This window comes from Sinohyriopsis cumingii, chromosome 14, assembly GCF_028554795.1.
Source record: "Sinohyriopsis cumingii isolate HCF-2022 chromosome 14, ASM2855479v2, whole genome shotgun sequence".
Taxonomy (NCBI): Eukaryota; Metazoa; Mollusca; class Bivalvia; order Unionida; family Unionidae; genus Sinohyriopsis; species Sinohyriopsis cumingii.
The window spans coordinates 62,350,812-62,367,046 of NC_142974.1; the positions used below are offsets into that span (position 1 = coordinate 62,350,812).

At 35.8% G+C, this 16,235-nt stretch overlaps 2 protein-coding genes across 2 annotated transcripts; both read right to left on the bottom strand.

Moving 5' to 3' along the window:
* Positions 1-12: 12 nt before the first annotated feature.
* On the bottom strand, positions 13-4,341 carry LOC149783979 (uncharacterized). The gene is made up of 3 exons (XM_089932926.1): positions 4,326-4,341; positions 160-1,383; positions 13-56 (listed from the first exon to the last, which is right to left on the bottom strand). The coding sequence occupies exons 1-3, from the start codon at positions 4,339-4,341 to the stop codon at positions 13-15; spliced, it is 1,284 nt and encodes a 427-aa protein (XP_089789052.1).
* A 3,280-nt stretch (positions 4,342-7,621) lies between these two features.
* LOC149783980 (uncharacterized) lies at positions 7,622-13,642 on the bottom strand. Its single transcript, XM_089933185.1, has 3 exons — positions 13,404-13,642; positions 12,786-13,025; positions 7,622-7,764 (listed from the first exon to the last, which is right to left on the bottom strand). The coding sequence occupies exons 1-3, from the start codon at positions 13,576-13,578 to the stop codon at positions 7,676-7,678; spliced, it is 504 nt and encodes a 167-aa protein (XP_089789311.1). The 5' UTR covers positions 13,579-13,642; the 3' UTR covers positions 7,622-7,675.
* Between the last annotated feature and the right edge of the window lie 2,593 nt (positions 13,643-16,235).

Below are 16,235 nucleotides of genomic sequence, written 5' to 3' on the forward strand. Positions count from 1 at the left end.
GACACATGTAATCTATGCAGTCCCATCCAATGACATGGTTTGGTGAAGACTCAGTACTTGGAAAGATGAATTCATTTGCTGATAAAATATCGGCATCCATACGAATATTTCTGTCACAGAGGATGTCCATTGCCTTCTTGCAATCGCCAGGTATCAAACATGATACAAGTCGTGTCCCTTTTCCCTGTTGGAAAGTGACCTCCATGTCACAAAACACTTTCCTCTCAACTGGTGAAAGATAATCCAAATTCTTCATCTGGGACTCAATAATCCACTGATTTCTCTTGCACCATTGATCAATCTTCAATCGACTGGGTTCTCCACCTCGGCGAGCACTGAAAAGAGTTAGTCTGGAACTAACTGCATTACGCAGTTCTACAAAGTCATGTTTTCCAATGAAATCAAATTTTCCCTCCGTGTGTTTTGATATCACTTGCAGTGTGTATTTTCGAAGCTTTTCCACGGGTTCATCCTCTGGTAGTCTATCTGGCAATCGAAGCCTTTCTTGCCTACTTTGGGTAATCATGTATCTTGCATCACCAAAAACTGTTCGTCTGTTCAACTTTAAAACTGAGACAAAGTAGTCCAACTCTGTTGCTTTTACTTCTCCGTGTTTACCCTGTAATGCTTCTCCTTTCAAGATTTCTGCACTTGTCATCAGTAAATAGTAGATATTCTCCTTTAAGCCATACTTGATGCTGGAATCTTCTTTGTCTGTTATTTTGTAGATAGCTCTTTTAAGTGAACTAAATTTTTCACGGTTAAACATTTCTACAGATTCTATGCATTCATTTTTCTCAAAAGATTTGAATTCTACATAAAGTCTTCCCAATGTTCTGATGTCTGAGCGAACACTTTTTCTCACTTCCATTGTTTTTTCTGTTTTTGTTTTGTTTTTTTCCCACAAACGTGCTCCTATCAGCTTTATAGTAAAATCTCTTTGACATACAGATCCTACTTCATCTGTCCTCAAAGACTTCAACAGGTCTTGAAAGCTGGTATCTACTGTATCACCTTCAGTAGCTAGCATTGCCATTGGAATGGGTTTTGAAAATGCACATTTGTCCAAGAGACATTTATCCCTATGCCTAAAGAAGAATTTCTTTGCATAAAATCCCTTACAATTTGGACAACAAACTATATTCCCCATACAATATTTCTGAGACTGAAATGATGGGTTTTCCTTTGTGCACTGCAGCTTGTTCTGTTCAAAGATACCCTCTTTTCTAATTGTGCTAGCTGCTCTTTGCTGACCAGGATTTTCTATTATAGGTTTCACTTCCTTACAATCTTTATGAACCTGGATTATATGTCTCTTCAGTTTTGAATAGAACTGTCCACAGAATTTGCATAGCCTCTTTGGTTTGCAGCAAACAGTGGAAACTGAAAATGAACATGTGATCCCTTTAATATAATGTAAGCCCAAATACAAAGTCCAAATTCTTCACATAACCTCTAGAAATGTAACAAGCTCAGCTAACAGAAACTAAAGACGATTTAAACTACAACTTCCCCCCAACAAATCTCTGAGTATCAGTCATATTCTTGCTGATAGAAGCTACTTGTAAAGTTTGATCAAAATTTATTCATATATATGACAACAATAGTGCTAAGAATCTGAAGCAACCCAAGCTTAGATGCCATCTTTTTGATGTTTTCTTGTTTCTACTGGACAACAGCTTTTTGGGGGAGTTCAGTAAATTATAACATATCAAAATCCTTATAGTTTTATATGGAACTGTATAGCATAATTTGTTGTCTATAAGTCAGTTTTTTTCATTTACTATAAGTTTTAGTATACCTTTAACTTTTTTGTTGTCTACTGATTGACTGGCATATTTTATCTATCATAACCTCATGTAACATAAACATGATTTTTTGGGTGTATGGCATCTTCACAATTTTGTCTTTACATTTTTTCTGTGTCTAAAAGTTTTGGGACACACAGAACCTGTATATATTTTACCTACATATAAGCCTTAGGATGCATACATTTATTTATGTTCAAGACTTATTGCTATTATGGTATCACAGCATTAGAACTTTAAAAACTCTATGTAGTTTGGGGGTAGATGTATCAGTCAAAAATTCAATTGTTTCAAGTTTTTACAGGGTAAAAAGTCATTGAGATACACCAGGACCAGAGCATCTGAACAGTTTATATTGCAGTTATCAAAATTTACAATGTACAACATAAAAATAAAATAACAAGAACACCCCAAACAACATGCACACCTTGTGAGTTTTTTTCTCCAACTTTGAACTTTGAGCTAGGGATTAGACTCTGGTATGATACGGTGTGAACCCGGATAAAGTTTCATCAGAATATCTGTACGGGTTAAAAGTGACAGCCTGGAAACTAGCAACTGGCTTACATTATTCTTTGTTGTGACCTTGACTTTGAAAGGAAGAGTGGTATGACTGAATGCACAAGACAATGTAAGACCATTTTTATATAACAGGCTAAAATTACATTCAAATATCTTCAATGGTTAAACAGTTCTACCTTATACATCAATACATGAAGATAGGTCATTAGTGTATATTCCCCCTTGCAGTAACCTTGACCTTGAGGTAGGGGTCATTGTAATGGTATGTAACACAGTCTAGTCATAATATATAACATGTTAAAGGTTTTATTGCAATATCTTAAGTAGTTCAAAGTTATAGTGGGGACAAGGATACAAGTCAGAGTTGCATTTGATCTTTACCTGGGGTTAGAGGTCCTGGCTAAGGTATGTGACATACCATCTATACATGATATATAACTGGCAAACGTTTCATTATAATATCTTCAGTGGCTACAAAGTTATATTCCAGACATAGATTATCATTTGCAAATTTATATTTCCATTACAGTGAACTTGCCCTTGAGACGGGGGCATGGCTATGGTACCTGACACACCATCTAGTTATGATATAAAATTGGCTAATTTTATTAACATATCTTCAGTGGTAGAAAAGCAGACCTGCCAAGACTAAATGTACCTCAGTAAGGCAGCTAATATTTTCTCCAAGTTAGACCAAGTTTTAATAAGGTGCAACAAAGTATCATGTACTGCTATTGTCAATGTAGAAAATATGCTTTGGAAAAGTTGAGAAGTGTAGTCCAATGAAGGGAAAGCAATATTACATTAAACGCTTCAACCTAAATGACATTCATTTCAGCTTCAGAAACTGCATCTACAAACCACATGGCAGTCAATGACTTCTTGATGGATCAACTTGATGTAATCTTTTTGTGTTTTTAATTTTCATTCTTGCAGCAGCAGTAATCATCTTTCCATCCATGCTTGACAAAGTATCTGAATATTATTTTCTATACTTTTGTCCCAAGTACTTGGACTTGCTAAGAGGTTGATTGTCCCATTCAATTTCAACATGTTTTCACTCGATGGACAGCATAAAAACCATGCCATAAAGTATATGAAAAAGTTTTGCTGGTTATGGGAATTTGGTTGATTAAAGTGTCTAAGATACACCATGTAAAGTTTAGTCTGTTTCACTGACCAACTCCAGTGTGATCTGGACCAAACCTAGACAAGCCATTATTTAGATTTGACTGCAACAACGGTATTTTAAACGTTTTGGCTATTGTTCCACAAATCTATAATTTAGGGGTATTTTCAGTAAACTGTATGACAAAATCATATGAGTCGGCAGGTGTGCAAACGTTGAATTCTGGACAAAGATACAAAAAACTTACAGAGTTACATTTTTCCTTGATCTTGACCTACAGGCTGGGCCTGACTATGGTACATGACACACAAAGTCTGACTGGTCAAGATATATACATGAGCAAAGCTTCAAGAAAATTTATCCAACAGTTACAAAGTTATGGGCCAGACTAGCAAATATTGACAGATGGATAATCAATACCTTGAAGACAGGTGTAATCAAGTGATTTTGATTTTCTATGAACCAAGAAAGCACAATGAATGCATATTAAGAAATAGCAAACAAGTTTTGATAAATGTTTAAAACATTATTGGTATCTTTCGGTGTTTCTGCAGTACAGTTTAGAGAAAGCTTTTCTCTGTTGCAAGCAAAATACACAATAAAATTCTACAAAATAAAATTACAACAAAACATTTAAATCTTGTTCAAACAAGCTCAATTTTCAAATCTTACAGTACCTGTCCATCAACAAATTTCCTTTTGAAAAGTGCCTGATGTGCCCCAAAACCTTTTGTAAAGTGTATTGTCTTTATATAAAAAAATGATAAGAAAAAAGAATAAGAAATTCAAACAAATTTTGTTAAATTTTCTTTTTCCTGTTGTTTTTATACATCTTACCAAGCATTCATTTCACAAAGAAGAGTTACCTAGCTGGAATGCCATTTAAACAGACACTGGTCCCTTGGACAAATACCTGGGAAAAAGTCTGCTACTTAACCTCTTGAATATTTCTTGTGAGCAAGCATGAAAATTGAACTGTGTGAAAGAAGCCCAAACATTTTGTTAATTCTACACATGTTCCTAAATGAGATATCAGTGGTGGTAAAAAAATTGTGTGCCTTATCAGTTTTTGTTTCAATTTGTCCATCTGTGTATAAAGCCACTAAACAAAGCATTAGATTAAGTTTATTGGCATACATCACGATCAGTCTCATAATTTTTAAATATCTGTATATAGAAGTACAATTACAGTACTGTACTGGAGGGTTGGTAGACATCGCAATTCAATATATATATATATATATATATATATATATATATATATATATATATATATATATATATATATATATATATATATATATACTGGATGGTTGGGGGACATGGCAATTCAGTATATATACTGGATGGTTGGGGGACATGGCAATTCAGTATATATACTGGATGGTTGGGGGACATGGCAATTCGGTATATATACAATAGATGATTGAGATACATGGTAATTCAATATTTATACTGGATGGTTGGGGGACATGGCAATTCAGTATATAAACAATAGATGACTGAGATACATGGTAATTCATTATATATACTGGATGGTTGGGGGACATGGCAATTCAGTATATATACTGGATGGTTGGGGGACATGGCAATTCAGTATATATACAATAGATGATTGAGATACATGGTAATTCAATATTTATACTGGATGGTTGGGGGACATGGCAATTCAGTATATAAACAATAGATGACTGAGATACATGGTAATTCATTATATATACTGGATGGTTGGGGGACATGGCAATTCAGTATATATAAAATAGATGATTGAGATACATGGTAATTCATTATATATACTGGATGGTTGGGGACATGGCAATTTAATATAATATACTGGATACTGAACTCTATCTCTGTGTGTAAATGTGCATGCATCTTTCTGTGTCTGTATGCTTATCTATTATTGTTTAGATAGCCCAGGTGAGCTTTTCTAAGGACTTTGCAAGGACTTTCAAAAATGTCAGGACTTCCAAAAGTTTTTGCGGAGTACTTTATCTTACAGAAAATGGGTTATGCACCCATTTTGAACTGCATACAGCTCATTGCTAGTTGGGCGCCATTCTTAATAAATTAGTTATCCTTTTATAAATGTAATTAGCAAGGCACTACTGCAAAGTGACTTTACTCCTTCTAGCAACTGTTGTTTCATTTGATACTCACAATTTTATCCCATTTCATTACTTTTGGAAAGCATGTAAACAAAAGGCTTACATTAAGAAACTGATATATTTTATACAATATTGATGTTTGTATTCCCTCACATAACTCAAGGAGCTATGCAGTTTTTAAAGTAACTCCTCAGATGCAAGGATTGTTCAAGGTTGTGTGAACCACGCTAGTGTATAAGACACTAAATAGATGGGGGACATATGACAATTTAACAATTTACAGCCTATACTGAATGATGTGGGGACACAGTAATGCAATAAGTACAGCACCCCATGACTACTGGGCCATTTAGTGTTACACATTTACTGCTATACTGTGGGTATAGTAACAGATCTCATTTTTATATGCAAAATGTATTTCATTTAAGGTTGTCTAACTATAAAGTGGTATTCCATGCCTCCCACCAACAGCTTTAGAGGAATACTATATATTGGATAATAATAGGATATACAAAAATGGTATGTCTTTCAGAAAGTAATGTAGGCAGGCATGTATGTATGGATGTATGTATATGGTTTAGGGCTTGTCAGCACAGTACTGGATACATGGTGCCAATTTAAAAGTAAGTTCTAAAACAAAGAATTGCAAAAAAATAAATTAAATAAAATGACAAACAAACCTGTCCAAAAACATGTAAACAAGATAAAAGATATAGAGTAGTGTTACAACTCTGTAAAAGGTAAATAAAAGATAAAGGACTTTTTTAAATTATAAAATCCTTACATTATAGGATCAAAACTTATTATATATCCCCCCCCCAATCTATGATTTTCTCTGGTGGTACATCACCATTAAATTTATTCATCTTAGTTCACATAAAAAAACTCTTGCCTTGCCAGTTGGAAGTTGATACACTTGACATAAATACATTCCAATGCCAGTAGACAGGAAGGGATTGCACTCTAGTACAGGTTCACCCATTGAGAACCAATGACCCTGCCCTTTGATCACATTCTTTCATGAAAATTTAGCACATACCGTAAGCAAAGTTCTTATGTGGTGTGACCTGCATATGGTAGGGTGTACATAAACATATAAAAGGCATTCCATAAAACTGGAAGTAGCAGATAAAGATTTTAAGGTAACATGAGTGGTTTGGTTGTCCCCCAACAGGGGTACAGGGTAACTGGTTGCTCTGACAGATTTAGGTGGTTAAATTACTCGGCTAATGGTGCTTAGGGAATGTCCTACACTAACATAGGGCAACAATGAACAGGTACTCATCCAATTATCCAACTATGGGAACAATCAAATTCAAGTAACTGATGTCCCCCTACTCCCCAAACACATACCCGTTTTCAAAGGCCATAATGGAAAGAGTTCTATCAAGGATCACTTGTTTCAAATTAGATTATATAAAGCTAAATTATGAATAACACACAGTGTACTCTGGTCATTTAAACCTTCTTGATATAATGCTAAATATCACAACTGACTTAAATCTAATATTGGGTCAAAACAAAACAGGTGGCAATAACTACTATAAAATAATGAATAACAAGTTAAAACAGTGACAATAAATTTCTTTACAAGTCTGATTGGTATCACGCTGTATACCAAGTTGGGTCGTGATCCAAGGATAATAATTAAGAGTTACTGTTGAGAAACAAAGGTGGGTAGGTCAGATACTCAGTGGCTATCACTTCACCAAATAATAATGCAGACAGCTGACAATCAAACCCAGTCCAAGTCTCATTAATATCAAACTGTATACCCACCTAATCTGAATTAAATCCAATGATGATAACAGAAGATCTTGCGAAAGTGGGTGAGTGAGACAATCTGGGGCTTTAAAAATGTTAAATTTGGATGTGTAACCTGAAAATCTAACCTGGCCATCAATTTCAAGCTAATTACTAGATTAATTAAAGCTCCAGCCATAATTAAGGAAATTAATGCACAGAAATGAAACTGGGACAGACGGTAAAAGAATGAAATGAACAAAAGGAAAGGCACCATTACATATTCCCTATCGTCCACAAAAAAAACATTGACCCTTGGTAAAAAAGTTAAAATTATCAAGTTTTTCAACTTCATTAGAGGTTTATTAAAAATTACTTTTTGTATGAGACTTTACATGATTTGAGAAACCCCCTTTCGTTTTGAATCTGCGCTCACATTGGACACAATGAAAATCTGAAAAGAAAAAGAAAAAGAAAAACCAATGCCATGAGATATGTAGGTGGGTATTATATAACGTTTTTTTTTCCCTCTGCAGGCATAACAAGGATTTTTATTTTAATGATGACCAAAAGAAATTGCCACATGTCCAAAATGAAACTGATACCAACCAGGGCTGCTGAGCTGCCATTTTTTTCTAACCAAACAGACCTGAAACAAAATCATTTGAGTAGAGAGTCAATATTTCTCTGCTAAGTCGGACGAATTTTCGATAAGGTGTAGCAAAACAACATGTACTATTACAGTCAACTTGGAAAACATGCATTTGAGAAGTTCAGAAGCGTGATTTGAGTTAGCAAAGGCAACATTAGTTTTTACTAAAAGGTTTGTAAAGAATAATTAGGCCTTTCTTAATCAATATTTTGCTATGTAGGACTTAATCTTCTCAGGGTGAATCATATAGATAGTCCTAGTTATTTTAGTTTCATAAGATCTAATATGGTCTGAAAACAAGTTTAAAAGACGGCAAGTTGCCTGTCACACTGACCCAGTTATGGAATGCAAACGTGTTTACCCTGACAAATGTCGATCAGTACAAAAGTGACCTGTCCATCAATTTAGCCAGTTGTCCAGTATTTGTCATCCTAACTCTGACAGCTGGAATGTCTAACACGCAGTTCGATGAACTTTGCAAAATATGTTGTTTAGTTGTTTTTAGCCTTGCTGATCCTCTAATCAGCTGACCCATCCACACCCAAACCATATTTTTCACAAACTGGCATATTTTAATTTCTATTAGGCTCCCTCCCCTTTATGTGTTCAGAGATGTAGAATATACCCAATACACCGCTCCCTCGATAACTCGCACACAACGGGGTCCAAAAACATCGACCGCACTATAAGCGAGGGCACAAGTTACCGAGGGACCTATAAAAAAAACTAATAAAGAGATGGAGATCGACAGAGAGAGGCGAAAGGGGGGGGGGTTTGCATTGTTAAATACTCGTTTTATAATCGCGCTGAAAATAACTGAATAAATATTTCTTTATAAAGGTGTTGTTCGTTTGTCTTTATAAATTACCTTTAATTTCTGGATAAACTATCTTGAAAAGATCGTAAAAACAAACATTATTCCACGAGGTATCAGTACTCTTAACATGTGTATCGCTAAACCATTGTGTATTACGTCACCGCTTTTTGTATTGATTTGGATACATTCTAGTTTTATTGTTTGTTCAAAATGAACAGAGTTTTCTTTTATCAAAAAAGATAACATTCACATCGAAAAACGACAACGTCGAAACTTGTGTTGCTCTAAAAGAAATGTTCTGCTATCACTAGATAGATAGATAGATAGATAGATAGATAGATTTAGATGGATAGACAGATAGAGTAAAATGTAAAAAAATAAATTCACAAGGATAAACCATTACCAACCATGAATTTAATGGGTCTAAACGTCAGACATGTAGAAAAAAAAAAAAAAAAAAATACAAATACGCAAGTGAGAATACGACAATACTTGCAGTTTTTGACACAGTTAACAAATATAAATTCACAGTTTGAAAAAATCTGTTAATTTTTTGTGTGTTGTCAGTTGATTTTTCTGCCGCTGAGCAAAATCTCTTAGGTTTCTCAACTGAATTATCTTCACAGAGTCAACATTTTGGGTCTCCAGTCACCGGATGGCAACATTAAAAGATTCTATCGCTTCCTGTGCAGAGGGGGGAGGTGGAGCAACATCTGAATCGGCTTCACTCTCGACACTAGGGGTGCTCCAATTGAAGTCGTCTTCCAATGCGACTGTTTGTTACAGAATGTACAATCTGTTCCTCTGTCATGTACTCAGCTGTGGGACAGTCATTGTCAGCACATAACCACCCCTCCACATCGTCGCGATTAACATCCATCTGAGCACCATGGGTCTGTATAAATTTCTCCCAAACAGCCTCTGCCCGAACGACATCCGTTTCGCTGAAACCTTCAAAGTCGCTCTCGTCATCACTGTCTTGGTCAGTGTCTTGCTTTATATCAAAGGCAGCTCCAAGACCCTTCATCCAGCACCCCTCTATTATCTTAGGTGTGATCAATCTCCATGCTTGACCATCCATGAAAACAGTCTCCTTCAAACTCACGCTCTTGAGAAAGGTTGTAACACCTTCTCCACTGTCCAGCATGGACTGTATTAACAGCCGACGGTAATTTTCTTTAAAAGTGCTTATAATTCCCTGGTCTAGTGGCTGGATTAATGATGTTATGTTTTTAGGGAGATAATCCACCCGGATCTTTCCGTCGCTTGTTTGTAGTGAATCAGCAGGGGGGTGTGCTAGGCAATTGTCTAATAGCAGTAGAGCTTTCTCCTCTAAGCCCCTGGATCACAGGTGGTTTCTGACGGCGGGGACAAACATCTTAGAAAACCACTCCGTAAATATTGTTGCAGTCATCCATGTATTTCCACTATTTCTATATACAAATGGAAGGCTGTCCATATTCATGTGATGAAAACAATGGGGAGACTTGTATTTGCCAACACATAATGGCTTCATTTTATGTGTGCCAGTTTTGTTAACACAAAACAAAAGTGTTACTCTCTCTTTGTTCAGCTTGAAACCCTCCTTTATGTGTATATCATCTCTGGTAGCTAGACTTTTGTCTGGCATCATCCAATAGCATAGACCAGCCTCATCACAATTATAAACTTGGTCGTCTGTATATCCATCACGGGTCAGTATCTCTCGGAGTTGGTTGGGATAACTAGATGCGGCCGCCTGATTTGCTGAGCGTATCTCTCCTGACAAAGAATTTTGTTTTATTCCATGTCGGCGCTGGAATCTCCAAAGCCATCCATGGCTTGTCATGAAATCTGAATCAGTATCCATAGTTTTGGCCATTTTCTCTGCCTGGGCCTTGAGAATTGTTCCCGAAATCCGAACACCTTGTTCACATTGCTGTGTGAACCAGGTGTACACAGCATCATCTAATTCTGTGTCGTTTGCAGTGCATGCCCGTTTCAGTTTAAATCCATCATCAGAATCAACTTCATGCAAATAATCCCGAAATTTCTGCTCATCCTTGAGCCAACCTCTGAGTGTCGACTCGGCAAGTTTAAGTTCACTACAAACTTTTGATCTTGATTCACCATTATGAACCCTCTCTATGGCAGTAAGCTTTTCATTCACCGAGTACGCCTTTCGCTTGATTCCCTTGCTCTCCATGATCACATTTACAAATGATTAGGATAAATTACTGATTAATATATACTTTAATGACAATAAGTACATACTATTTGAAACCATGTTCGATTGGTTCAATTAAATTGATTGATGTTGAGACACGATATTGACCACAAGAGTTTATGCATGTAGGATTTGCATTCCTTTGAACTGTTGTATTGTACGTCTTTTATCCGATTTCATACAAAAGACCGACTTAACGTGATAAAACAAAGCAGGTCTATTTTAATTGATTTTTACAATGCAAGAAACACTTCTCGATCAAAACGCAGCCGGCACTTAATTAGGTTCTCACAGATGTGCTCGCGGGCATCGATGTGACGGTCAATTGACTCTGTTCATGTCTGAATAGAAGAGAACATGCAACGATTATACTGCTTACACTGCAACACAATGAAAAGATTAAAACGCTAATTTTCCGTAATAAGACATATTTAATTAGTGTTCATTTCATTCAGTGTTGCCACCTGTTAGCATTTACTATAATTCATTGATGGCTGTTTCGCCATATACATATACATTATTATTATTTACAGTGAACTGAGAAAATATTTTTTCCGATAAAATCTAACAAGATATGTGATTTCTTATTAAAACCTGAAAATTTCACGATGTTGATTCTAACTTTTTGGGCACTAACCGCCATTTTCGATGATAAAACGGGCGATTTATCAAGTTTCATTCACCTGTTCTGATCACAATTTTCTTCATTTTTAAAAAATAAACTTCTTTTAAAAAAAACGGGATCCATGCCGGACACCACGTTATAAGCGGGTTCGCAAGTTATTGAGGGAGCGGTGCACATCCTCCTGTATGTCAAAAGAGTTGACTGAATGAGGCAGGAGCTGCAGTGACTAGTACAAGGTTAGTGTGCCAGACTGGCGACCAAACAGGTTCAGGTTTGAGTACCATGGTGTCCTTTGGTTAGGCACTTTACTCCAACTGCCTCAGCAGTAAATAACCTGTGTTTCTGTGCTGTAAAATACCAAAGTCAACCAAATCATTTCTATCAGGACTATCTCATCTATTATTCAGAGTGATCATATATCACATAGGCATTATTTTATCTACTTGTCAACCGTTCATCATGGAATCACACTTGCAAGCTTGACCTTGCTCACCTTACTGATGCTAAAAGTTAGTGCCATAAAGCCTTCTCAAGCACTTCAGTGATATTGCTAAAAAGTCTAATGACTGAATAGAACTGGGGTATAATTTGACCTCACTCATCCTACAGATGCTGAAATTTATGCCAAAGAGCATTCTCAAGCACTTCAGTGACAGAACTGTGGAACTTAATAAATGGAATGAAAGGCAAACTACATCTTCAAGGAAAGGGGCCCCAAATGGCCGAGAGGTCTGAAGTGCTCACCGTTACAGATCACTGCCATCTCACCTCTGTCTGTGTGAGTTCGAGTCTCAGCCTCGGCTAACATTGGTACGTGAGAAAGCCTGCCAGTAGCTTCTCGTGGGTTGGTGGTTCTTCCCGGGGTTTTCCAGGGTTCTTCCTCCACCAATTATACTGGCCGCCATGTATAGCCTATCTTGTGCTGAAAAATGGCGTTAAGCCCTACAACATCAACATCATCTTCAAGGAAAATGACAGCCCATAAAATAAATACCCTGAACTAAAGCTGACATGTTTGTAAAATATTTCCCAGCAACAACAGTGAAATTAGAGCAGTAAATAGCTCTGGAAGTGTGACAAATGTTTACCTCAAGATTCATCCACACTTAAACCTTAGTACAGGTTTAACAGTGAAAATATAATCGAAACAATTTATTTAATCTTAAAACATATACCTGCTTCATTGGTCACATTAGCCATGTCACTGAGAGGGGCACTAGCAGTATCAGCTGAAGCAGCTTGGTTTGCAGTCCCTGTTGGAATGTATGCCTCTTCACATGGGAGGGCATTGGTAGTGCTATTTGTTGGACTGCTATCAGTATCACTTGAAGGGATTTTTGAAGGGTCACTTAAGGGGTCAACTTCATTTGTAGGGGTGTATGAAACAGCAGAGATGGTGACTGTATGAGACATACCTGTAAAACAAACCATAATGAAATTCTCAAGGTCCACAATCCATATATGTTTTTACAAGCCAAACACAATAAAGAAGCCCTATATTAAATCTGACAGGTAATTTTTAAGTAACTGGTAAAGACAAAACTACTACTGATAAATAAGTAATCTTTCAACATAATACCCCCAAGGCAACAGTATTACAGCAACATGTGATTAGTGATTTAGTGGCCTTGAGTGTATTCAAGATTTTCAGCATACCCCAGGTATACTGAGGGTATGTTAGGGATGGTCCCTATGGACAGCTGGAAAAACTGAAAATTGTCTTACTGACTCCAATACCAAAACAGTGCATAAAGTCTAGGAAGTTACAGATGTCATTTAAAGTTCAAACATACCAGCTGGGTTGGTGTCCAGTGAAGCAGTTATGTCCATGTTCTCTGGGGTAGTGGTGGTAATGTCATATGGGGGAGCAGGGGCATTTGGTGTATTCCTTGTATGTATGTTGGCTATATCACTGGTTATTTCACTTTTGGAGATCCAATGAGGAGAAATGCTGATTTCATCAGACATATCTAGACAGTAAGCTGTAAATAAATGTTAAAGATCCACTATTTATTTAGGCTTTGCTCAATTGGCTTATGCAAGGCCAAAAGCCAACTGTTTATTCTTTGATAGATTTCTGGCTCTACGAAGCATAATCTTCTAGGAGGGAAGACAATATCAGACAAATTTCTCAAAATGCCATGTCATGTAATGAATTAAAGTTTATGACCATGTTTAAATAATTGGCTAATAAGAGTTGTTTTGTGTAAATTCAAGTTTTAATAAGGGGTTCCTATGCATACCTAAATTCAACCTGCATGATATATGGTCATTTCTGTATGATTTGCACACTCTTACTGACTGATGGCATCATTACTGTCTTATTCAGATAATACAAAGATGCATCAAGATACATTATGTAACCCTATATTTTTAATATACGAAACAAGCGTTTGAGAAATTGGAAAACTGCAAAGTAAGAGAAACAGTTTCTAAATATGCTATAACTGAAAAGTGTGGTTTGAACACACCCCCATCCAAATTTAAATTTATGGGGTAATTTTCTAAATATTGGAGATATTTATTTAAGTAAACAAGGTATACCTTGCAAAATAAAATGAACAATTATTGCACATTCAGTTCATTTTTTGGCATGATGCATTGTAATTTGTATGAATCTTGCAATTTGTACATCCTAGAACAGACCCTGTGTTATGCCATATATTTATAAGGTGTGTACCAGCATATAGTGTTTTGAGTTCGAGAGAATAAAATTGTACGCCCTGAAATAAAGGAAGTGTAAATGTTGTATAGATCTTGAAGTGAGAAAAAAGCTTTTAAAACAAGTTTTCAAATGTTAATCAATTATGCAATGTTTCTATACTTACAACTTAACATGTTGATACACGTTGATTGGTTGCTTGATGTAATGCTGTCAGAAACATAATCTGAAATGAACAAGAGATCGTTTATTAAATAAGACCTATCAAAGAAAAACCTTTACACCCTATCTTACACAAAATGAGTTATTTCAACCCTATTTAAATTAAATTCAGGACATACATACTTTGGGATAAACAGGGATAACACTATATGCTCATTGACAGTATTTAAAAAGAGTACTTTGAACAACACATTATATACCCACCCCATGTTTAATAGTCTATATCGATAACTTAAATATATGCAGAAACCACTTTTCTTTTTTAGTCAGTGACCCTGACCTTTGAATTTCAGACCCCAAAATCAATAACCTTCTTCCTTACACCAAGTGCAAGCTGTCCAAAACACTTTTTTGAGGTATGTCATTTAGAACTAATGTTACTATGTTACTATGAAAAAAATAATTTTCTTCTTGATGCCACAGTGACCTTGATTTTTGTCCTATTGATTTGAAAATTAATAGGTTTTCCCTTATGCCAAGTGCAAGCCATACCCAAAGTTTGGTAACCATAGATGATGGAGATCTTAAGTAACTGTTCAGAAACCATTTTATTTGTCTCAGTCAAAAGGATCGTGACTTTTGGACCCTGAAATCGATAAATTTCTTTCTTATCCCAAGTGCAAGCTATCCACAGAGTCTGGCAACTGGAGAACTTGGCTTATTGTTCAGAAAACATTTTCCTTTTTTCAGTCAGTAATCTTGACATTTAAGCTTTTGAACATGAAATCGATAGGGTTCCCCCTTACCCCAAGCGTAAGTTATCAACAAAATTTGGCAGCTCTTGAATGTGGACAACTAAACTTATTGTGCAGAAACCAAAATTGTAACAGGTGGATAACATCATAACATAATACACTCTGCCTTAATGCACATGCATAAAAAAACTTGAGCTGACCCAAATCAGCTAGGCCTGTCTTAGATCCTGAATAGTTCAAACTCTCCTGTGTGTAATACCCTTGTGAGTACAGTGTTGCTGACATATGTTCATGTACAATGAAATGGGTGATATTTATTCGGTCTTGTAGTATAAAAAAAAGCCTTGACAATGATTGCAAGTTTTAAAATGAAAGGTTGTGACTTTAGCTCTATAAAAGTGTTCCTGCACTGAAATGGGTTTGACCCTGCAGTAGGAATAGTTTCAACACCAGCTGAGAATACCATGTATTAGTTATTTATACTGAAAAGTTATAAAAACTAAGAGACTGAAACTTCTGGGCATATCTTGTCTCTGAAGAACCAACTTACCACTACTTGCATCAGGAATATGTCTTGTCAAGATCAAATGGATCATCATCAGAGACTGAAATTCACAAAAATAATCAGCCAATTATAAGAGTGATCAAAATGTTTTTAATAAACATCTGTTAAAGCAGTTAAAGGAAATTTATAAAATAATCGATTGCTTGCAATATCATAAACTAAGCACCAAGCTAACCATTTTAAATGAACTTTAGAGATATCCATTGGATCATTTTCAATTTTTTTTCCCGTCTTTTATGTCAACAAACTCAGCATATAAACTAGTTCAATTACCTATTTAAGAAAGTAATGACTTCAAAAGAGGTATCCATCTCACTAGATAAATATCTCTTTTAAAATTCAAAATTGGGCATATAATATACTGATTAGCTCATGCAAAACTCACTTAAGATAAACAAATAAAATTTGGTAGGCATGTCTGTATGTATCGAGATGACCATAATAAATTTTGATGCCATGGACATATAGGCTGTGAGATTTA

Excerpts from the sequence above, each read along its gene's own strand:
- LOC149783979 (XM_089932926.1), bottom strand. Across the intron at positions 57-159 it reads AGGGACACGACTTGTATCAT|TACTGAGTCTTCACCAAACC; the intron begins GTTTGATACCTG and ends CATCTTTCCAAG.
- LOC149783980 (XM_089933185.1), bottom strand. The coding sequence starts at position 13,578 with ATGTCTGATGAAATCAGCATTTCTCCTCATTGGATCTCCAAAAGTGAA. Across the intron at positions 13,026-13,403 it reads ACTGGACACCAACCCAGCTG|GTATGTCTCATACAGTCACC; the intron begins GTATGTTTGAAC and ends TTTGTTTTACAG. Across the intron at positions 7,765-12,785 it reads TAATGTGACCAATGAAGCAG|ATTTTCATTGTGTCCAATGT; the intron begins GTATATGTTTTA and ends TTTTCTTTTCAG.